Genomic DNA, 24,089 nt, shown 5'->3' on the forward strand with positions numbered 1-24,089 from the left:
GATGCTGAAGCATTAAGAGTTCCTTTCACTGGAACTAAAGGGCCGAGCCCAACTCCTGAAAAACAACCCCACACCATAATCCCCCCTCCACCAAACTTAACACTTGGCACAATGCAGTCAGAAAAGTACTGTTCTCCTGTCCTTTACATTTTGTGAACATTTCATGACAATTGAACCAATAGAAATGCTCCAAAATACTTTTTCCATTTACTTACATTGAAAGTAAAGAATGTTTTTTTGCCCTCTCCTGTAAAGTGTCTATTTTGGAGATACTTGTTTTTCATCGGAAAGTGATGATATCATATCTGTGACCACGTTTGCACATCTGTGGTGAAAGGGGTTCTCCACTAGCAGGGCTGAAAACACTGCCCTGGAAACGCCAAGATGAAAGAAAGATAGCACCTTGTTCAGTGGATGACTGTGGAGGTCTGAGGAGTGATGCAATCTACTGCAAGTGACGGGGTTCAGAGCTCAGGGCTAATCTTTTATTGTGTGTGTGTTATGGCCCAGGTAAAGCTGCCGATGCATTACAATGACACGGTACAAGCCGAAAGGAGAGTGGATAGGGAGGACTGACACATGGACCCAGCTGCTATGAATATGCATCAAATGTTCACCCTGGAGACGACAGCATGACAGCATGACAGAACAGCTCTGCTGTAAAAGAACAACCTACTGCAATGTAATGTTCTGGCAGCTAAATGTCTGAGGTTGTGACCCTTATGCTGACCCCACATATGGCACCTTAGACATAGACATTAACCCTACCATTAATGCATTTTTAGAGGTTTTGGTTTTTCTTTTTTAATGCACTTGATCACATTAACTGAACTACCAAAAATGGACTATGACTAAAGAAATATTATCACTGCAGTCAGAACAGAATGCTAACTTTACAAGAGAAGGAAAAACATTCTTAACTTTTAATGGAGATCAACATAACATTTTTCCAAGTAATGTGGGACTATTCATGTTGATTCTTTTGTCATGATATTTTAACACAGAGCAAAGACTCACTAGAGTTTTTAAAGTATGCAATAATGTCAGACACTGATGTTAGACAAGAAGGCTTGGCTCGCAGTCTCCGCTCTAATTCATCCCAAAGGTCTTCTATCGGGTTGAGGTCAGGACTCTGTGCAGGCCAGTCAAATTCTTCCACACCAAACTCTCTCATCCATGTCTTTATGGACTTTGTGCACTGGTGACCAGTCATGTTGGAACAGGAAGGGGCCATCCCCAATCTATTCAAACTCCCAACTTGGGAGCACGAAATTGTCCAAAATCTCTTGGTGCTGAAGCATTAAGAGTTCCTTTCACTGGAACTAAGGGGCCGAGCCCAACTCCTGAAAAACAACTCCACACCATAATCCCCCCTCCACCAAACTATACACTTGGTACAATGCAGTCAGACAACCACTGTTCTCCTGCCAACTGCCAAACCCAGACTCATCCATCGGATTGCCAGACAGAGAAGCATGACTTGTCACTCCAGAGAACACATCTCCACTGCTCTAGAGACCAGTGGCGACGCTTTACACCACTGCATTCCACGCTTTGCATTGTGCTTTTTTATGCAAGGCTTGGATGTAGCTGCTCAGACCCATTCCATGAAGCTCTCTATTCTGTTCATGAGCTAATCTGAAGGCCACATGAAGTTTGGACGTCTGTAGCGACTGACTCTGCAGAAAGCTGGCAACCTCTGTGCACTATGCACCTCAGCATCCGCTGACCCTGTCATTTGACCACTGATGGAGGACTAGAGGATGGCCAACACAAACTGTGCAGCAGCAGATGAGCTATCGTCTCTGACTTTATATCTACAAGGTGGACTGACAAGGTAGGAGTGTCTAATCGAGTAGACAGTAAGTGGACACAGTGATGAAAAAATACAGTGGCATGTTCTTATCATTCAAAACATCCCAGTTTCTCACGCCTTTTTGAATATAGAGTATGACTAAGCGTGGTGGTGATTTTCATACATTTTTTTATTAGTCATTTTTGTTCTGACAGATTTTAGAATATGACGCTGGAGCCAGACCATTCTTTTAAATTAACCACAAGAATGGATAAACCCTCAACTAGAGCTGAAGTGCTGTACTCAACTACTGCAAGCAGTGTCCTGATTTCACTGTGCTTCATCTAGAGCTGCTCTGAATTCTGCTAGCTGATGCTTTTGTACTTTTCCCCACAGCAGAACCTGTGAAGTGAGATAAAACGGACACTAAGTCCTCCTTTAAGCTGCTGCCGTGCATTGCTTTTAGCCTCCGATTGTCACCAGTGGAACTGAATAGACATGGAAAATAAATACAGCTGGAAACAATCACAGGCCTCAATCAGTGGCTTTTCTTAGTTCAGAAGGTTTGGTCATTCTTTTACAAGTCACTTTTCTGTAGGTATGTTTGTGCACAAAGAGCACTGCTGTCTTCGTGGACAGAAGAGGACAGGAACTGTTTTCATGGTTAAATGGCTCTTCTCAACAATGGAGAACTGTTACATTTCTTTAAATAACTTTTTTAATAAATGGTTCTACATAGCATCAAAAAGGGTTCCACTTTTGCTACAAGTTAAAAAACCTATTTTGGTACCATACAGAAGACTTAAAGAAGTACATAATCCCAGATCTATTACCATAATAAACATTATAGTTCAGGGGCTGCATCACAGAAACCTTTTGTGTTAAATTAGAATCTTTTTATCTTCAGTAATCGTATTACTGAAGCAAACGGAACTTAATTTAAAAATCTTATCTTACAGCATCTTTCCTTATCTCAAGTTAGGAAATCTTAACTTACTCAAAGTCGACAAGCAACCGTCGTGTCTGTTACCTAGCAACTGACTGTACATGCACAGCTGAAACGTAAACACATAATCAAGCTAATTAGCCAGATGTTAGCTACTGTTACTGAGGTAAAAAAAGGTCAAATAAAACTAAAGCGTGATAAACTGATAGTTAATAATGTTGTATCAGCGCCTCCTGCTCTTTATCAGAGTCACCGCTCCACAGTTTCAGTCTCCATTTCCCAAAGGCTTTAGCCAAGTGTGCTAACGTTACTCCTCCTGCTCAGCTCCATCTCCTCATTATTCAGCACCATCACCGTAACATTTCATCTGAACAGTTTTACCAAACATTAACACCTGAACGTAAGAAGAGTGGAATGGTGGAGAGCATGTCTGCAGCGTCTGAGTTCTTAAAAAATGCTGTTTAAAAAAAAAATCAAAGCTCTGTTTTCAGTGTAGATAAATGTAACTTCATTATGCTAGTTATGCTAACTGTGCTGCCGGCCACTGCATAAAACAATAGAAACAGAAAATTAAAACAGAAGGTAGGACGCTGTGGGGTTTATCTTCCATCCATCCAGCCATTTTCTAAGCCGCTTCTCCGTCAGGGTCGCGGGGGGTTGCTGGAGCCTATCCCAGCAGTCTTCGGGCGGAAGGCAGGATACACCCTGGACAGGTCGCCAGTCCATCGCAGGGCGGGGTTTATCTTAAAGTTAAGAAAATATTTAGTATATTTTGGCAACTTGTGATGATTTCTTATCTGGAAATAGACTTATAGCTTCTGTCCCAAATTCAGTCTTAACTGAAGTTACCATGACAACAAAGCAAATGCAATATGATCTCAGAGTTAAGAATTTTCTTTTCTGACCTTCTTTCTACCGTAAAAAGACTTCTGGCGTTTGTCGCTAAGAAAGTCTATATTTGTCTCATCTGACCATTAAACATAGCTCCAATCAAAATTCCAAAAAATCCAATTCTGTTCACGAAACTCCATGTGCTGATGTTTACAGGTTGACAACAGAGATTTTCTTTGTGCAAGCTTTGCAAAAAATGTTCAGCATATAAGCGACACCTAATCGCAACCAACTCCTGCAACTGTCCAACTGTGACTGTTGATGAATCAATCACATTGATTTATCAGTCTACTCAGGATTTAGCAGAGCTCAGTAACACTGAGATTAATAACTGATCACATTGATTTATCAGTCTACTCAGGCTTTGGCAGGAACTTAATTTATGCATACCGAATATGTATTCCGAATATATACTTCTATTCTGTTACATCCCAACCTCAATCTCACAGCATTAAATGTTGGACCAGCTAACATATCTATCAATAAGCATGTCAAAATCATTACAAAACCATCTATCACAACTATTCGAGCTGACAATGATTATCTGAAAATGTTGATACCTTTCTCAATCATATATTTCCATTGCAATAAATAGTTGACAAAAACAAAAACTATATAAACAGCAAATAAAGAAAGTCAGACTATATTGCAATTATTCATATGCTGAAATTGCTGAAATGTCATGCTTGTGACAGGCCGTTGACAGTTGACCTTGGTTGACCTCATACTTCTGTGCTACTCATACTGAACCTGTCACAGAGTAGACCAGTATTTTCAGATTTTTATAGCCACTGCCTGATTTATGAAGGTCAACAGCATTTCGCCCCATTTAATTTGTGCATAGGGCACAACCTTTCTCACGCTGAAGAATGACTAAAGGGGTTTGACCTGCATAAAACTTACCCAATGGAACACATTGGATGACCACTTGACATGGGTATGCTCAAAGAAGATGAATGGGAATGTATGTCAATTAGATTTTCCTCCCAAGAATGTATAGGGTTGACAATAATTATGACATGTTTTTGGAACAAAGTCTGATGTTTCTACTAGGCAGCTGTCCCACTTTGCTGCCTTCACTTGGCCATAATATGGATTTCTATTAAGGTAGTCACAGGCTTGCAGCAATGCTCATGATAAGACACATTAAGATAAACACGCTTGCCTTTTCCACCACAGACACATCACCTCTTGTGTCACAGCACCCTCTGCTGTCACTGAGCTCTGGCAACATAAACATATACCAGTGCAGTGTGTTGGGGCATGACTGGGTGTGGAGAAAGACACCTCCAAAGAGGGCCCCCAGTTTAAAAAAAAAAAAACAAACAAAACATTTTAATAAAATTAAAATGAATCGGTTATTTTACCTTATTACTGTCATTAACCTTTATTTCACTTGGATTTTACATGAAAATGTGATAACACTTTCTACGACTGTCACATTTGTAAGCATCTATAAACACATTCATAACATGTTATAATGCATTCATAAGGCATAATAACATGGCTATAAATATTTGTAAAAATGCATTACATGTTATAGCCATGCTTATTATGCATTATGAATTGTTACCATAATACATTAGAAGTACTGTTCATAACATTATAAAAGCTCAGATACAAAAGTTGTATCTGTCCATAAAGTGAAGCACACTGTACTAAAGCCTCCTCCAGTGTTAAGAGTGAGGATTTACTGAAGGATTTACTGAAACACTAAAACATCCACAATAAAGCTCATTACAGGCTTCAAATGTCAGAGTTTAAACTAGTGCTGCCATCAGTGTTTTACCCAATGTGGGAAAGTCAATGTACACCACTGTTAATGTTCACCACCGTTAGCCTGGCACTAACTTAACACTGCATATCCAATATTATACTGTTTGGAGCATCTGAATATTCAGGACAGAAGCCCGAAAGATTCAGCCCAAACAGCACCAGCACAGAGAAATAAAACATTAGAAATCTGTCTTTACGCTCTCCAAGCTGGGACTGACTTCTTTGTCACTGACAGTATAACATGTTATTAACACCACTTATAATGCATTATATTAACAATTCATAATGCATAATATACATGGTTATAAAGTGTAATTCAGTGTAATTCATTTTTATAAACATGTATAACCATGTTTATAATGTCTTACAAATGAATTATAACAGGTTATACATGTGTTTATAGATGCTTACAAACGTAACATTCATAGAAAGTATTACCGCTTTAAGAGACTCTTTACCATAATTATGTTTATTTTATTAAAACTAATGATTGGCCACTCCATTTTGTCACTATCAAAACAATCATAAAACTAAAACTTGTTAAATCTGAACCCTCCTGGGTGGTGGATCTCCCCGACTAGGATTAGGCACCTCTGAGCCACATCACTGGCCTCTGCTGGCATCTGCTGGACATATAATATACTGCATGGCACTTCCAACACCAGTATAAGAGGCACAGCACATCTCTTATTGAAACACTGTTATTGTCTGGGCCCTCAGTGAGTCTGCATCACAGAAACCCAGCCTTTACACAACTTTCATTAGTTTTGGCAATTTTTACCAACTGCTTACAACAGTTTGGTCTTTCTCACCTTAACAAGTAAAATGTTCATTTACAGGGTCATGTGGACGTCATTTATGATGACTTTTGATAATTACTGATAAAATATATGGGTACAGTTTATCACTGTGTATCCATAAGAGTTCTGCGCTCTGGTCCATCATCTGAATCTCTGGTCCTGGTTTACTTTTACACACAGAGCAGTGAGTTGCGGTGTGAGTGGCCGCCGTTCTGGCATACAGGGAAACTTTCAATCATAGTTCCAATGATCAGTTGTTGTGAGGTCCTGTTACACATATTCACATATGAAAAAAGCAGATGCGTTTTTTTAAACACTGAAACTTTTACTCACTTTACTAAATTTCCTCAAGGGAAGAGTCAGAAAAAACGGATTCCTTGAGTAGGAACCACAATAAAAGTTATCATTTGTCTTTTAGCCAGTGTGACTCTAAGATGCAGGCATTGTGTAACGGCCCATTCTGCTAAAGAAGTATGTTATCAACTCATAGCAGCACAATTTTGTGTGGACATGCTTTCTTCTTGTAAAATTAGACTCAGTGTGAAGGCATTTGAGGCACAGGCGCAAACTATGGGAGAGCAGGGGGTCACTGGACCCACTAAAACAAAAGAATCCTAGCGCAAAGCTTGAGAAAAGTCATGGTAGTAAACAGCTGCTGTAGTGAAACTGCATTTAACAGTTGGGAACAGTAGGGATTTTACGCATACTTGGTCACTACGGCAGCCAAAAATGCTCTTTTCCACATGTTTTACTTACTGGTTCTTCTTCCATGCAAGTTTGCCAGATTTAAATAAATGATAAAGTTACAGGCTACATTTTTGGGGCAGCTTTTGAAACATATAATAGCCACTGAAAAATGTTTGATAATTTGATTGCAGACAGTAGAAAATGAAAATTAATCTTCTGCATATTGAGCCACGTATTGGCTGGCAAACAGAGGACACACAGACATGCGCAGTAAGAGCTTAAGGCCATCTAAACTTGAAGGAAGGCATACATGCATGTAATACCACAAGTCCACACTGGAAGTATTAGTTTAAACATTGCTACACGAGTAATACAAGCTGACAGAAGACTCGTTAGATGTAGAGAGATTATTAAAAAATAAGTAGTGCCAGATTTAATACAGTGCTGAGTTTAATTTCTTTATATTTTGATGGTTATCACATCTCAAATGGCAATAAAAGTGGAACATTATCACCTGTGAATGTACCAGTGATCAGTGCATAAAGAACCGAAGGGGAAAAGGAATTGAAAAGCATGCCCTGTTTCTTGCACTTGTACCTAAAGAGCCTGAGATGGTCTGCGTTCTATTACAAAGCTTTCAAAGAGCGGAGCTGCTGGTCTCCATTTGTTAAGGTCATTTACTTCAAGAATTTCTTCGTCTCGCTCCAGAATCTTCTTTTTCTCTGCATAAGACAAGCTGGAAAGACACAACATATTACCAGTAACACAATGATGTAGTGCCGATATGAATATTGTTCATTTATTCATTAATGGTAAATAAAGATTGTACTGTTCCATTTGACATACAGGTTACTGGACAACAAAAGTAAGACTTAAGCTGTGCTTCAAATCCTCAGCCAGACAGTCCTACGAAGACTCCTCCTTAGTGGCCTATCGTTAGGACTCAAATGGAACAGACCTAACGAGGTGGAGTTATGACGTCAAACGACTGCGCCAAACTCGTGAGGGAACTGGAGAACATGGAGCCGCTGCATTGAGTTTATTGCTTTTTCATTTCTTCACGGAAATGGAGGTGTTCTTATTTAGTACGGTAAACTACATACATACAAATACTCGGAAATTAAATATAATATATGGACGAATGCTTTAATTGATCATCCACTTTACACTTTATAAAGGCATTTTCGTGGTGCTATATTTTTTCCTTCGCATTGTTTATGCGCAGAGGACTGTGGGCAGCTGAAAGCCTGGAAGGAAACATCTGACGCGTACTTAAAACCACTCCGAACGTAGTCTGCATTTCTAGGCTGTATACGAAGGGTCCTTCACTTTGGAACAGCCTGTTATGACGTGGACGTGTTAAGCCTAGACTTTGGAACACAGCTTTACTCTAATTATAAATGTAAGATCCATCTTAAGTCCAATGTTGCTTTCTTTTATCAAAGATGTATGAACATCCATGGAATATATTCATATCTTCCGGTTCTTGATGGGGTGTATGAGAAAAGCAAATGTATCAGAAAGCAAAATGTCTTCAATGTTACGATAAACGTTTATTCTATCAGGGTTGTGTAAAGCTTTGACTGGTACAGTGGAATTCATCCTCAAAAACATTTTACATTTCCAACAAACCGCCTTCAATACCGAGAGTGTTTACATGCACTTAATAATCCACTTAGCGCAGAAAATCAGATTCGGTCAGTAATCCGATCAACGCATTTTATATGCGCTTGAGTAATCAGATAATGAGAAACCCCAGGTTTATATTAGTCAGACAGTAATCAGATTTCTGCTTTACAACCAGCCAATAAACTCACAGAAGTAGACGTGATGTAAACATAATGTAAGACTCAAGCTTTCTTTTTTAAAAACATCGAGTCACTTTACCTGAAAATATAATCATACATCATCTGGAAGATGAAGAATATTTAAACCCTTCATTTTGTGTTTAGTTTCAGTGCCGCTCCAAAAGTGTACACTTATTTCTGGTACAGCAGTCTGTTCTCTTGCATAGTAAGAATTCACATACACTGAGAAATCTGATTACTGAGATAAAATCCAGCCTCTTTATCAGATTTCCTAATTAAATTTCTAGATCTATGGTGTTTACATGGCCATAAGAATAATCAGATAACTGCAGAAATCTGATTACTGAGCTAAAATCCAGCCTCTTCATCAGATTTCTAGATCTATGGTGTTTACATGGCCATAAGAATAATCAGATAACTGCAGAAATCTGATTACTGAGCTAAAACCCAGCCTCTTTATCAGATCTCTTAATCAGATTTCTAGATCTATGGTGTTTACATGGCCATAAGAATAATCAGATAACTGCAGAAATCTGATTACTGAGCTAAAATCCAGCCTCTTCATCAGATTTCTAGATCTATGGTGTTTACATGGCCATAAGAATAATCGGATAACTGCAGAAATCTGATGACTGAGCTAAAATCCAGCCTCTTTATCAGATTTCTAGATCTATGGTGTTTACATGGCCATAAGAATAATCAGATAACTGCAGAAATCTGATTACTGAGCTAAAATCCAGCCTCTTCATCAGATTTCTAGATCTATGGTGTTTACATGGCCATAAGAATAATCGGATAACTGCAGAAATCTGATGACTGAGCTAAAATCCAGCCTCTTTATCAGATTTCTAGATCTATGGTGTTTACATGGCCATAAGAATAATCGGATAACTGCAGAAATCTGATTATAATCAGATTATTGACTCATTGTTATGGCTATCTGCTCTCTATAATTCTAATAGCTAATCAAAGACCAAATATTCTTTTTATTATTGGCACAGGTGTGTGGTTGCCCTAAACCGCGACAGAATTATTAATACCTACCAGAGCTTTTCTGACAGGGGCTGGAGGGGAATAAATGTATCTGCTTTAAAGGTGGCGGGATACCTAAACACAAGATGAAAACACATACTTTAAATGAACTGCCATTAATTACACCACACAATCTGGGCATCACCTAATACTGAGATCACAGGTGAGGCCTTTCTTTCTGTTTCTGCTTAGTAAACATTGCAGCAGAACCATCAGTCTGCTCCTGAAATAAAACCCTGAATGCAGTACAGCCAGTGAAAACAATAAGGAAAGATATTAACAGAGCAAATGTAAGTTATTTTCTTCAGTGATTAAAACAGAGTATCTTTGATAGAACAAGGTATTCGATGGATGATACAAATAAAATCAACACTACACACCCAGCAGCCACTTAATTAAGAACACCTGCATAATGACATTATTAAACAGCCAATCATGTGGCAGCAGTGAGGGCGTAAGGAGAGCTTCCACAGTAGGGTGGCCAAGTTAGACCCAGTGAATTTATTTGGGGAGGCAAATGGGAAAAAATCAGCAGTTAATAATGTTTATCTGGGCATATGTTACTGCTATGTTATTAATATATCAAAATTTTGTTTAATTTTCTTAACAAGTTATTTTTATTTATATAGCAGTTTTAATGCCAGTGGCAGCTCAAAGTGCTTTACAGACAGGTGATAAAAAAAAACAATAAATTATACGAATTATAAGAAGTTATACAAGAAATTAATATGTATTAATTTAGAATTGTAAGAAAATGACTCACACAATTTTTTTATTAAATGCTGAGTTAAAGAGATGCATATTTAGATTCTTCTTAAAAGTGACACTGAGCTTGACTGTCTAATAAAGGGTAAACTGAGCAGAATAAATGAGTCTCTCTGTTTTCTGTATTTTACAGAGGGTATTTGTAGAAGGTCAGTATCAGCAGATCTAAGATTTGTGATGTAAGTGGTGTTTTAAGGTCAGTTAGAGCTTTAAAAACTAGTAGCAGAGCTTTAAACTCTATCCTGATTGATCCAGGCAGTCAGTGCAGCTCTTTTAAAGCGGGACAGATCTGATCTTTCTGTGCTGTTTTTGTTAGGATGCTGCGGCTTTTTGTACGAGTTGTAAGGGACGTATTGTTTTATTAGAAACTCCAATATGAAGACCAGTACAGTGATCAACTCTGCTGTAACAAACCCTTGAGGTTTTTCTGTGTCACTTTGAGAGAGAAAAGGCCGAACTTTAGCCAAATTTCTCAGATGATAGAAAGCACACAGTTGAAGCAACTAGATGAAATCTTTTTTTTTCAGCGTATTAAAATTCATATTTTTAGAAGTTGTTAATTAAGGCTGCCCTCTCTACAGGTCACTCAAAAGTGTGCAATCTTTGGTTGAGTGACATGCTGACCTATATTTAGCACAAATGAATTCCATACTGGACTTACAGATCAATCTAGCCTGATCACACATTTACTCAGTGGAAAAAAGATATTAAATTATGATTGCTTACATAATAAATTGATTCTGTCTGAGTAATTTTGGATAGTTAAGACATCTTGCCTTAGCCTACTGCGTATATATAATGGGGCAGTCGTGGTCTTGAGACCACCCTTGTGACTGGAAGGTCGCCGGTTCGATCCCCAGAGCTGATAGTACATGACTGAGGTGTCCTTGAGCAAGACACGTAACCCGGGCACTGCGGATAGGGCTGCCCACCACTCCAGGCAAGTGTGCTTACTGCCTCCTAGTGTGTGTGTTCATTAGTGTGTATGTGGTGTGTCACTTCACGAATGGGTTAAACATGGAGGTGAAATTTCCCCATTGTGGGACTAATAAGGGTTTCTTAATCTATAATGTGGGTCATGGCACCTGATGTTTTTCTGGAAGGTTCTGGAAAAAAAAAATTCTTATATTGACTGATGATGTGATCCACCCAGAGCATTAAAAGACAAAAGTACTGCACTATATGGATATAAATGTAGTTTTCCAATAATTAAACAATTTAACCTGTTTGCTGTCTCATTAAGCAAAATGAACCAGACTAGCATTAAGGTCTCACTTTGTGTAACTAGGGTGGCAAAAGAGGTGGTAAAAAAAGCTTCGTGCAAATCGGGGACTGGCCACCTCTGCCCATTCTTTGGCTATGCCCCTAGCTAGTAGCATGATGCAGAGTTATATGCAAAAGTTTGGGCAATATCACATTAGCCCTCTATTGCATCAATTATTAATGGCACATGATAAAAAATGTTTTAATCTGTTTTTTGTTATTTAAAATTGCTTACATGATGGAAACATTTGAAAAATATATATATTTTTTTAAAGTGGGGTATTTGTGAAATGCGCAATCATACCATAGCAGCATAAAATTTTAAAAAATGTTTTTAAAAAGCATCAAAAAATTTTTTTTTCAATTAAAAAAATGTCATTTTATTGAAAATAAGACCAAACAAATCCAACGTATGTCCAGTGAAAGTACTACCCAATATTTCAACTAGTATTTGGAACTTATGGTAATAACAGAGCTGATCTATGAGGAGCCTGGTCAGTTCCATAACTGAGTTTAAAAGCTATTAAAAATATAACAGCGGTGTTAAATATTTTATGCTGCTCTGTGTTCAGAACGATTGTATTATGTTACATTAAAAATGTTTAAGCATTTATAAACTATGATTTTGCTCAAACCTCTCCATGGATCACCACCTTATCGTGGTGGAGGGGTTTGCGTGCTTGAATGATCCTAGGAGCTATGTTGTCTGGAGCAAAAGCTCCTGGTAGGGTCTCCCATGGCAAACTGGTCCTAGGTGATAGGTCAGACAAAGTGTGATCCATAATAACCCCTATGAAAAGACAAGAACAAGGATTTGTGTACCCTGCCCGGAACAGGGTTACCGGGGCCCCACCCTGGAGCCAGGCCTGGGGGAGGGGCTCGCCAGCGAGCGTCTGGTGGCCAGGCATTTACTCATGGTGCCCGGCCGGGCCCAGCCCGAAGGAGTTACATGAGTCCCCCCTCCCATCGACCCACCGCCAATGGGAGGGGCAGTAGTAGGGGTTCGGTGCTTTGTGGATCAGGCAGTGTCCGAAGGCGTGGGCCTTGGCGTTCTGATCCTCAGTTGCTGAAACTGGCTTTTGGAACTTGGAACGTTACCTCACCGGGGGGGAAGGAGCCTGAGTTGGTGCGCGAGGTTGAGAGATACCGGCTAGATATAGTCGGGCTCACCTCAACACACAGCTTGGGCTCTGGGTCCAATCTCCTTGAGAGGGGCTGGACTATATTCTTTTCTGGAGTTGCCCATGGTGAGAGGCGGGCAGGTGTGGGCTTTCTCGTAGCCCCTCGACTCGGTGCCTGTATGTTGGGGTTTTCTCCAGTGGACGAGAGGGTAGCTTCCCTACGCCTTCGGGTTGGGGAATGGGTCCTGACTTCTGTCTGTGCTTATGCACCAAACAGCAGTTCAGAGTACCCAGCCTTCTTAGAGTCCTTGGAAAGGGTGCTTGAAAGTGCTCCTCCTGGAGACTCTATTGTCCTACTGGGGGACTTTAACGCTCACGTGGGCAATGACAGTGAGACCTGGAGGGGTGTAATTGGGAGGAATGGCCTCTCTGATCTGAACCCGAGTGGTGTACAGTTTTTGGACTTCTGTGCAAACCACAGTTTGTCCATCACAAACACCATGTTTGAACACAAGGATGTCCATAAGTGCACATGGCACCAGGACACCCTTGGCCACAGTTCAATGATTGACTTTGTAGTTGTGTCATCGGACTTGCGGCCATGTGTTTTGGACACTCGGGTAAAGAGAGGAGCTGAGCTGTCAACTGATCACCACCTGGTGGTGAGTTGGATCAGGTGGTGGGGGATGATGCCGGTCAGACCAGGCAAGCCCAAACGTATAGTGAGGGTTTGCTGGGAACGTCTGGCAGAAGAACCTGTCAGATTGATCTTCAACTCACACCTCCGTCAGAACTTTGACCAGATATCGGGGGAGGTGGGGGACATTGACTCAGAATGGGCCATGTTCCGTTCCTCCATTGTTGAAGCGGCTGACTGTAGCTGTGGCCGTAAGGTAGTTGGTGCCTGTCGGGGCGGTAATCCTCGAACCCGGTGGTGGACACCCCAGGTGAGAGATGCCGTCAAGCTGAAGAAGGAGTCCTACCGGGCATGGTTGGCCTGTGGGACACCAGAGGCAGCTGGCAGGTATCGTCAGGCCAAGCGATCTGTGGCTTCAGTCGTCGCCAAGGCAAAAACCCGTGTATGGGAGGAGTTTGGTGAGGCCTTGGAAAGTGACATTAAGTCGGCTCCGAAAAGATTCTGGCAAACCGTCAGGCGACTCAGAAGGGGAAAGCAGTGTGCTACTAGCACTGTATATAGTGGAGATGGTGTGCTGCTGACTTCGACTGAAGACGTCATTGGGCGGTGGAAGGAATACTTTGAGGACCTTCTCAATCCCTCCGACACATTCTCCAGTGAGGAGGCAGAGTCTGGGGACATGGGAATAGGCTTGTCCATTACTGAGGCCGAAGTCGCTAAGGTAGTTAAGAAGCTCCTTGGTGGCAAGGCTCCAGGGGTGGATGAGATCCGCCCTGAGTTTCTCAAGGCTCTGGATGTTGTGGGGCTGTCTTTGCTGACATGCCTTTTCAACATTGTATGAAGTGTGAAGTGGCCGGGATGAGGATCAGTACCTCCAAATCCGAGACCATGGTTCTCAGACGGAAAAGGGTGGAGAGCCCTCTCTGGGTCGGGGATAGGCTCTTGCCTCAAGTGGAGGAGTTCAAGTATCTCGGGGTCTTGTTCATGAGTGATGGTACAAGGGAGCGGGAGATTGACAGGCGGATTGGTGCTGGGTCAGCAGTGATGCGGGCTCTTTACCGGTCTGTTGTGGTAAAGAAAGAGCTGAGCCATAAGGCAAGGCTCTCGATTTACCGGTCGATCTACGTTCCCACCCTCACCTATGGTCATGAGCTTTGGGTAATGCCCGAAAGAATAAGATCGCGAATACAAGCGGCTGAAATGAGTTTCCTCCGCAGGGTGTCTGGACTCCCTTAGAGATAGGGTGAGAAGTTCAGTCATCAGGGAGGGACTCGGAGTACAGCCGCTGCTTCTTCACATCGAGAGGAGTCAGCTGAGGTGGTTCGGGCATCTGGTTAGGATGCCTCCTGGACGCCTCCCTCGGGAGGTGTCACAGGCAAGTCCACCTGGGAGGAGACTCCGGGGAAGACCCAGGACACGCTGGCGTGACTATATCGCCCAGCTGGCCTGGGAGCGCCTCGGAATCCCCCTTGGAGAATCAGTGGAAGTGGCTGGGGAAAGGGAGGTCTGGGCCTCATTGCTTAGAATGCTGCCCCCGCGACCCAAACCCCGGAGAAGCGGAAGATAATGGATGGATGGATGGATGGATGGATGGATGGATTTTGCTCAAATGCTCCATATCAACCCATTCATTTTGTACTCACTCAGGAGTGCCCTCTAGCGTTTAAAAAAACCGGAAGACACTCCAGAGGGCGGTAATTCTCCTTTCTACAAGTTCTTTGGTAATAACATCACCATAATAAGATTCCATGGTCATGTGATTTTTAGTATTTATAAGTATTTGTCCTTTCAAATAAAAGACCCTTTTTCCACAATTAAATGGGAAAACACAGACTTACTATTACTGCCTTTCAGTAAAATTAAGATAAAGTAATTCTTGCCACATGGCAACACTATGCAATAGAGGGTTAACTTAAAAAAGAAAAAACTAAATTACTGCAAATTTTGGACACTTCCAGTTGTAAAGTCTTAAAATTTAATTAACGTACTAATGCAAACACATTAATTAAATTTTAAGACTTTACAACTGGAAGTGTCCAAAATTTACAGTAATTTAGTTTTAATTAACATACTAATGCAAACACCTCCATGGATCACCATCTTGTCGTGGTGGAGGGGTTTACGTGCTTGAATGATCCTAGGAGCTATGCTTGTCTGGAGTAAAGGCTCCTGGTAGGGTCTCCCTGGTCCTAGGTGACAGGTCAGACAAAGTGTGATCCAAATTTCCCCCTATGAAAATAAATAAAAACAGGACTTGTGTACCCTGCCCGAAACAGGGTTACCAGGGCCCCATCCTGGAGCCAGCGAGCGTCTGGTGGCCAGGCATTTACTCATGGTGCCTGGCTGGGCCCAGCCCGAAGGGGTTACATGAGTCCCACCTCCCATCGACCCACCACCAATGGGAAGGGCAGTAGTAAGAGTTCGGTGCATTGTGGATCGGGCAGTGTACGAAGGCGTGGGCCTTGGCGTTCTGATCCTCAGTTGCTGAAACTGGCTTTTGGAACTTGGAATGTTACCTCACTGGCGGGGAAGGAGCCTGGAGTTGGTGCGCGAGGTTGAGAGATACCGGCTAGATATAGTAGGGCTCACCTCAACACACAGCTTGGGCTCAACACAGGATGGATCTATGCTTTCATGTTGTTTACACCAAATTCTGATGCTACCATCTGAATGTCGCAGCTGAAATCAAGATTTGTCAGACCAGGCAACATTTTTCCAAACTTCAATTGTCCAATTTCGGTGAGCCCGTGTGAATTGTAGTCTCAGTTTCCTGTTCTTAGCTGACAGGAGTGGCACCCGGTATGGTCTTCTGCTGCTGTAGCCCATCTTCTTCAAGGTTCCACATGTTGTGCGTTTAGAGATGGTATTCTGCATTCCTTGGTTGTAACAAGTGGTTATTTGAGTTACTGTTGCCTTTCTATCATCTTGAACCAGTCTGCCCATTCTCCTCTGACCTCTCACATCAACAAGGCATTTTCGTCCACACAACTGCCACTCACTGGATATTTTCTCTTTTTCGGACCGTTCTCTGTAAACCCTAGAGATGGTTGTGCGTGAAAATCCCAGTAGATCAGGAGATTCTGAAATACTCAGACCAGCCCGTCTGGCACCAACAACCACGTGTGATGAGGCAGATGCGTTGCCCATCACCAGAGATTATGTGTGTGTGCAATACTTTCCTGAACACCTACCTGTGATACTCACCTGTTGACAGTTACCTTGCAGAGGCAGCAAAAGGGAGGCAGAGCAGAAAGAGCTCACTCTCTGCCGAAGGGCCCACGGCTAGCTCATGAGAGGTGTGATGTCTGTAACCTAAGTCACAGAAAGTGGAGTAAGACAGGGTAGCAAATGTGTACACTGCAGCTAGACAGTTTTAACGGTAATGGGATCTTGAGGCCTTGTAATATTGGTTGTGCTTTTATTTATCCTTGTTTTTAATCCACTTTTGTGGGACAGCAACACGCCTGCTGAGGAGATTGGAAGAGCTCAGGTAATGCAGGGGCGGGCCTAACCCTATAAGAAGTGGGGGAAAGGTTCTGGGAGGAGGCTAGCTCAGATACTCACCTCAGATCGTGAAAAGATTGAGGAGTATAGGAAAGCTTATAGGCCTTGCGGCCTAAGACTACTTATACTCACCTGTGCTGCTATTGAGTCAGGTCAACATTTTAACCATCGTTTATTTTGTGTTTGTACAGTTTTCTTTTGTGTTTTCACTTTTGTAAATAAATCACGCCAGTGTTTGCAAAGAATCAGAGTCGGTCCATCTTCAGCCTGCATCTGCATTCCTCATACCCATTCAGCTACAACCTACTTCGTGTCTCCTCACGGAGTTCGGCGAAGCATCGTCCCACGTTCAAAGTCATCATAAATCACGTTTATTCCCCCATTCTGATGCTCGGTCTGCACTTCAGCAAGTTGTCTTGACTACCTCTACTTGCTTCAATGCATTGAGTTGCGGTCATGTGATTGGCTGATTAGCTATTTGTGTTAACAAGCAATTGAACAGGTGTGCATAATAAAGTGGCCAGTGAGTGTATATTTGTAGTTTATATTGTGTGTGTTGGTAGAAAACCTTGTATCTCCAAATTGGTAACTTTACAGGAAAAGGAAAAAATCTTTACTTTCGATGTAAGTCAATGGAACCAGACATTTTTTCAAGCCATTTTTGGCCATTTCTTTTGATCCAGACATCATGAAATTTATACAAAATGAAAAGAGCAACAGGCATATTCAAATTATGTTAAGTTGGTATTTGTACCTTTTCATAAGCGAATGTTTTAAAACAGAACAGTAAAATAAAAGCCTGGAGGTGAGGCTGGGTGTATGGAGTCCGTACAGCTTAGAACATATCATTTCAGTGGATTATGGTTCAGTTATGTTCCCTGGCTAAAGGTACTGAGATGAACCCTTGAGGATCCCACCCCAGTGACAAGAGGGGCACTGACCCAGTGACAGTTTAGTCCTTAGACCTTTATTTCTGAGAGTGTATATACACACACCGCATTTGACTCTTACCCAAAATTAGATTTTGGTAGTGTTGATCCAAGCTTGTAAAAGTTAGGGCTGTACTCTGGTATTAGATAGGTCCTGGAACCTGTTGCGTAGCCAAAGCCAGGTTCCACTGATAAATACAAACAGAAAGACACATGTTTCAACACAAATATCATGACAGGATTAACCATCTCCAAAGCCTGCAATTTGCACTGCGTACTTACAAATAAAAAACAAAACTAAAAAAATCTTACCCTTTCTTTTGCTACCTATGGTCGACTCTAGAGTCTGTTCTGAGGTGCATCTCTTGGATCCATGATGAACTGTATCTATAAAACACCGCTTTCCATCATGGAAGGTCACTGGTTGACCAAGGTTTGGGTAAAAGGTCCACTCTGACTGGGACACCATGTTGGCCTCTAAATACAAGTGGCAGAGGCAGTTGTTAATTTCCAACTTCTTGCAGTGTTTGTCTTTTCTTCCGGGCCTCTTATGACAAATCTCAGACAATGTCTTACATCATGAAGCACGGAACGTCTCATAAAGAAGCTGAATTCTAATTCAGAATCATGTGGGTTTAGTTTAGTTTAAAACTGCTAGAAGACAATCTGAGCACAGCACTAAAGTTACTGTGAATGAAAACAGACTTTCTTTCACTCAATTTAAATTGCCAAAAGTATTTGTTCGTCTGCCTTCATACACATACAAACTCGAGTGACTTTCCATTCTTAATCCATAGGGTTTAATATGACGTCAGCCCACCCTTTGCAGCTACAACAGCTTCAACTCTTCTGGGAAGGCTTTTCACAAGGGTTAGGAGTGTGTTTACAGGAATTTTTGATCATTCTTCCAGAAGCACATTTGTGAGGTCAGACACTGATGTTGGACGAGAAGGTCTGGCTCGTAGTCTCCGCTCTAATTCATCACAAAGGTGTTCTATCGGGTTGAGGTCAGGAATCTGTGCAGTCCAGTCAAGTTCTTCTACACCAAACTCGCTCATCCATGTCTTTATGGACCTTGCTTTGTGCACTGGTGCACAGTCATTTTGGAAGGGGCCACCCCCAAACTGTTCCCACAAAATTGGGAGCATGAAATTGTCCAAAATCTCTTGGTGCTGAAGCATTAAGAGTTCCTTTCACTGGAACTAAGGGGCCGAGCTCAACTCCTCAAAAATAACCCCACACCATAATCTCCCCTCCACCAAACTTTACACTTGGTACAATGTAGTCAGACAAGTACCGTTCTCCTGGCAACCGCCAAACCAGACTCATTCATCGGATTGCCAGACGGAGAAGCGTGATTGGTCACTCCAGAGAACACGTCTCCACTACTCTAGAGTCCAGTGGTGGCGCTTTACACCACTGCATTCCACGCTTTGCATTGTGCTTGGTGATGTAAGGCTTGAATGCAGCTGCTCGGCCATGGAAACCCATTCCATTAAGCTCTCTATGCTGTTCTTGAGCTGATCTGAAGGCTCTATGAAGTTTGGAGGTCTGTAGCGACTGACTCTGTAGAACCTTGGTGACTTCTGCGCACTATGCCCCTCAGCATCTGCTGACCCTGCTCTGTCAGTTTATGTAGCCGACCACTTCGTGGCTGAGTTGCTGTCGTTCCACTTTGTTATAATCCCACTGACAGTTGACTGTGGAATATTTAGTAGTGAGGAAATTTCACGACTGGACTTGTTGCACAGGTGACGTCCGATCACGGTACCATGCTGGAATTCACTGAGCTCCTGAGAGCGACCCATTCTTTCACTAATGTTTGTAGAAGCAATCTGTAGGACTAGGTGCTTGGTTTTATACACCTGTGGCCATGGCAGTGATTGGAACACCTGAATTCAATTATTTGGATGCGTGAATGAATACATTTGGCAATATAGTGTAGATGCTCCTTCTTTCTCTTTTCTCTTCATTAGCTACATGGCAAAACTGTTGCCCATGTTGCTATGGTGACCATCAGTCTGTGCTGATCTTCAGGGATAAAGGGTGAATTAGCAGTTCTACATTAACTCCAGTGTTTAAGCATTCATTTATTGTTAAACTGTGTTGAACCATCAACAGAGCTTTATTTTACTGTAAAGAAGGATTATTTTATTATTACCTAGAAATCTAATTCAGCAGTGGAGCCACAACAGGGCAGTTAAAGTGTTGCCAACTCCTGACCAGTATAAGCAGTCTGCTCTTCCAGACTACAATATATACAGTTTGAAATATCGGACAAATCTACAAATCTCTCCAATGCTGATATTTTTAAGGCAAATGTCTTCCAATTACAGTAGTATTCCAATATCATCGTGCTTCCATCACACCTATAAAAGCAGTACTCACGTGGGAAGGACCTCATTAGTTTGATTTGATTGGGGAATTTAATGTCTTTAATTTGAGGAAAAGGGGCATCGCTGTAACGAGGTTCAGGAATCCAACGCAAACGAGATTTCCAGTCAAGGCCACACCTATGTGATAAGAGCAATTTCAGAATTCACGAGAAGTGTGAACCTCAGCCAGCATTAAACACGTTTAACCCTTGTGTGGTGATGATGTGTTTGTTACTCAGTGGTCTAGTGTACGCGCCATATTATTATGATTTTTTTTTTTTTAATCAGTACAGCCACAACAATTTACGTAAAAATACCAGATGCTTAAAACATCCCAAGTGTCCAGTAGGGTTCTCATTTAGCAGCTGTAGCCAGTCAGCAGCCGGTCCATGTTGTCCACCCTCTCACACACACAGACACACACACACACACACACACACACACACACACACACACACACACACACAGACACACACAGACACACACAGACACACACAGACACACACTAACAGCAAGCCATGTAGGAGGAGAACAGAGTGAAGGACACAGCACCTCCACACTTTTACTCCCTGCTGGGTTCAGCCCAACACCACATGTGTAATATAAATGTGTGGGGGGTGAACAGAGTGAAGACACTGAAAATGGGTTGTTTTATATGTTCTTCATAGAAAATGAGCAAAGACCAAGAATCTGAGGTTGAAATAATAAAACATAATTTCTTTTTTGGTAAACATTGAAAATGGGTCCCACAGCCCTGAACACCACACAAGGGTTAATACTTTTACCAAGTAACTTCAATGACTTTCACTGCTGAGCAAATTAAACAAATCCATAATTAACTGACATATGATTTTAGAGTGAAAACTGTTCAATAACTGTCTGGAGCCAATGTAAAGATGACAAAACTATAGATGTGTTATTTTAGACAAAGTTATTTTACCAACAGAGCAAAAAGGAATTTTACATAACAATTGGAATTAGTAACTAATGTAACATAAATAGCTGAATTTCCTCACAATAATACTAACGTTGGATTTGAAGAGCATAATGTCTCAGCCTAATAGCTGCAGCCACCTCTGCACAAATCCCAGTCAACAGTTTCTCCAAATGTTACTGTCATTACTGATTATCCTTCATTTGCAGCAGTCTCACTGAGGAAATCTTTGACAGATACAAAAACGCCACCAATTTGCACATTCAGTGGTCAAGATGTCAAGAAGTCATTCCAAGTGGTGTGCTGTGAAATGGTTCATTGTAGAGAAACTTACAGACTCAGATGTCTTTACAGTGGTGGTGATAGGAACCAGGGGTCACCATGTCTACAACACAAATGCAGCCATTTCATTCACTACCCAAAACCATTGAACCTACATGTGTCTTCTGAGTTTTATACGTAATGCTGATGATGGTAAAACAGCTAAATCTGAAAAAATGAGATTTCTTTGGAGACTATTTTGCTTTAGAAACATGTGGCTGCTGTCAGAACAAAACCTTGTATCTCCAAAATGGTAACTTTACAGGAGAAGGAAAAAACCTTCTTTACTTCTAATGTAAGTCAATGGAACCAGACGTTTTTCCAAGTCATTTTTGACCATTTATCTTTGCTCACTCATCATAAAATTTACACACAATATAAAGGGCAACAGGCATTTTCAAATTATGAGAGAAAATTAAAAACAACAAAAATGGAGATATGAGGTTTGGTCCTGATACATGTATCATGTATGCCTCCACCTTGAATGGATTCAAATAAATTGATTACAATACGTTCTAAGCCAACAATTTAGAACAAAACTACCATAAAACAGTTCACCAAAGATCAGGCTGAGTATTCATAAGCATTTCAGGTGTAATAACTTACTGTGAGGGAGCTTTTAGAGACATTAAGCTCTCAGACGTCTGGTTCCTATCACCACCACTCTATACAATTCTGATTCTGTAGGTTTCTCCAGAACTGAGCATTTTACACCAAACAAGTCTGACTTTGTTTACATCTTAACCATTTAACTATGTAGACCTTTTTTTGATGAATTGAGTTCCCCTGTTCAGTACTTACTCAGTCAGAATAGGCTCCGTGTGTCTGATATGAGGTCTGAACTTTCTCTCCTTGTCCTGAATGTGAGGAAAACAACTAGCAGCCATCGCTACACAGAGCGGCGGCTCCAGGCTTTATGAGCAAATTACACTAACAAAAGGTTTCTCTGGAAGAAAAGTCGGCTCTCGGGAAACGGATACACACAGCTAACAGGTTTTCTCGGGCTGACCTGACAGACGGTAATTTAACCCGCCTGGTTCACTTAAAAGAAAACAGCTTAGCAACGTGACATTACCGGTCGGCCGCCAGATGGCGCCAAAAACTAGCTCAGCTCAAGCGGCCTCTCGGGTGAAGTTGTAGAGGATAGCAAAGCAGGAGGACGTGTTTTATTGAGCATTTCTCTCTTCTACATTCAGTTACAACGTAAAGGTTCGCTATTTAATATGAATACGAACATCAATGACTGAAAACACTTACCATTTTCATTCTGTCAGCATACATACATCTTGTTCCCTCTACATAATAGCAAAACAATGACAGACCCCTCAGCAAATCACAGTCCTCGCGAAGCACTGCTTCCTCCAGTCAAACCAATAAAAAACTCGACTCAGTTCTTCAGACTGGTTGTACATGCAATTGATATTAATTAATGTGGAGGTGAAGCTGTTTTTCATTCATGAAGCTGAAGTTAAACTAGATGAAAGACCACACTCACAGCCCAGGGTCAAAACTGAGGTGAATTCAACTTTATCTTGGCTACTGTATTGGCTAACACATCATGGAGGTGTTTTACAAAGCAGGATTTCTCATTTTAGACAGATAATATAAGCCCAAAGTCAAGCGTGTCCAAAAGGAACAGAGCTGAGGGACATTCCTATTGGACAGTGCTCATCTTCAGGCTTAAATTATCTGGATAACTGCAAAATTCTGCAATGTGACACACCCCCAATAGTAAAATGTCAGGACCAGTCTCCTAGGGTTCTTTAGCCTTAGCATTAGCTCATCTGAAGGGGCAGCTTCAGTCGTTGAGATCCTTACCAGACATTAAACCGGCCTCTGTAAGGGAATTTGGCCCAATCCCATTTCACCCCTTGCCCCTAACACTTAGGCCTTAGCCCTCTGTTTTGTGCGTTCACATCTTGGGGTAGGGTGTCCCAGTTCTTGTGGAGATTTTCAGAGACACAGTCCAAGTGAAGTTTTATGAGGAAAAAAAAAAACGGCGAAATAAGAGACCAAAGAAACCCACAAATGTGAGGATTTTCTCAGTTAAAATTACGAGAACCACTGTTTTATCTTAGTTTAACAAACATAACAAGCATAAAAAAATGTATAGCATGCAATGTTTTAGTAGCTAGCTAATTTTATGATGCCCTAAACTAAAGCCCAGCAGTGAGGAGCTGAACTTTACCCTCCTCTGCTGTCACTGAAGACGTGCTGGGTCACCTGGAGAGCACCGCTAGTAGCTGTTAATGAAGCAATGTTGTTTTTTTGTTTGTTTGTTTGTTTTTTATGTGAGGTTTGTCCCATTTCCTTGGGCAAGATTTCAACCACTACCTAATATACTAATAAGTGTACTAAAAAAATAAGCAACACCTTTTCATTTAATGTCTGTTACTCTATGCACAAAAGATGAAGTCCATTCACTGCAACATTTGAAAAGTACAAGACAGCCACATTTATCAAAATAGTTCACTAAGGTAACACCTTGCACTGCATTCAATGGAC

The 24,089-nt window shown here is 41.4% G+C and overlaps 1 protein-coding gene across 1 annotated transcript; it reads right to left on the bottom strand.

The window, feature by feature from the left end:
* Positions 1 to 3,426: 3,426 nt before the first annotated feature.
* On the bottom strand, positions 3,427 to 22,757 carry LOC108440799 (spermatogenesis-associated serine-rich protein 1). Its single transcript, XM_017719907.2, has 7 exons — positions 22,386 to 22,757; positions 20,343 to 20,467; positions 18,267 to 18,431; positions 18,037 to 18,142; positions 9,748 to 9,810; positions 7,493 to 7,631; positions 3,427 to 3,484 (listed from the first exon to the last, which is right to left on the bottom strand). The coding sequence occupies exons 1-6, from the start codon at positions 22,469 to 22,471 to the stop codon at positions 7,493 to 7,495; spliced, it is 684 nt and encodes a 227-aa protein (XP_017575396.1). The 5' UTR covers positions 22,472 to 22,757; the 3' UTR covers positions 3,427 to 3,484.
* Between the last annotated feature and the right edge of the window lie 1,332 nt (positions 22,758 to 24,089).

Source organism: Pygocentrus nattereri, chromosome 4 (genome assembly GCF_015220715.1).
Source record: "Pygocentrus nattereri isolate fPygNat1 chromosome 4, fPygNat1.pri, whole genome shotgun sequence".
NCBI lineage: Eukaryota > Metazoa > Chordata > Actinopteri > Characiformes > Serrasalmidae > Pygocentrus > Pygocentrus nattereri.

Excerpts from the sequence above, each read along its gene's own strand:
- LOC108440799 (XM_017719907.2), bottom strand. The coding sequence starts at position 22,471 with ATGGCTGCTAGTTGTTTTCCTCACATTCAGGACAAGGAGAGAAAGTTC. Across the intron at positions 9,811-18,036 it reads CTACCAAAATCTAATTTTGG|GTATCCCGCCACCTTTAAAG; the intron begins GTAAGAGTCAAA and ends TCTTGTGTTTAG. Across the intron at positions 7,632-9,747 it reads CCCCTGTCAGAAAAGCTCTG|CTTGTCTTATGCAGAGAAAA; the intron begins GTAGGTATTAAT and ends GTGTCTTTCCAG.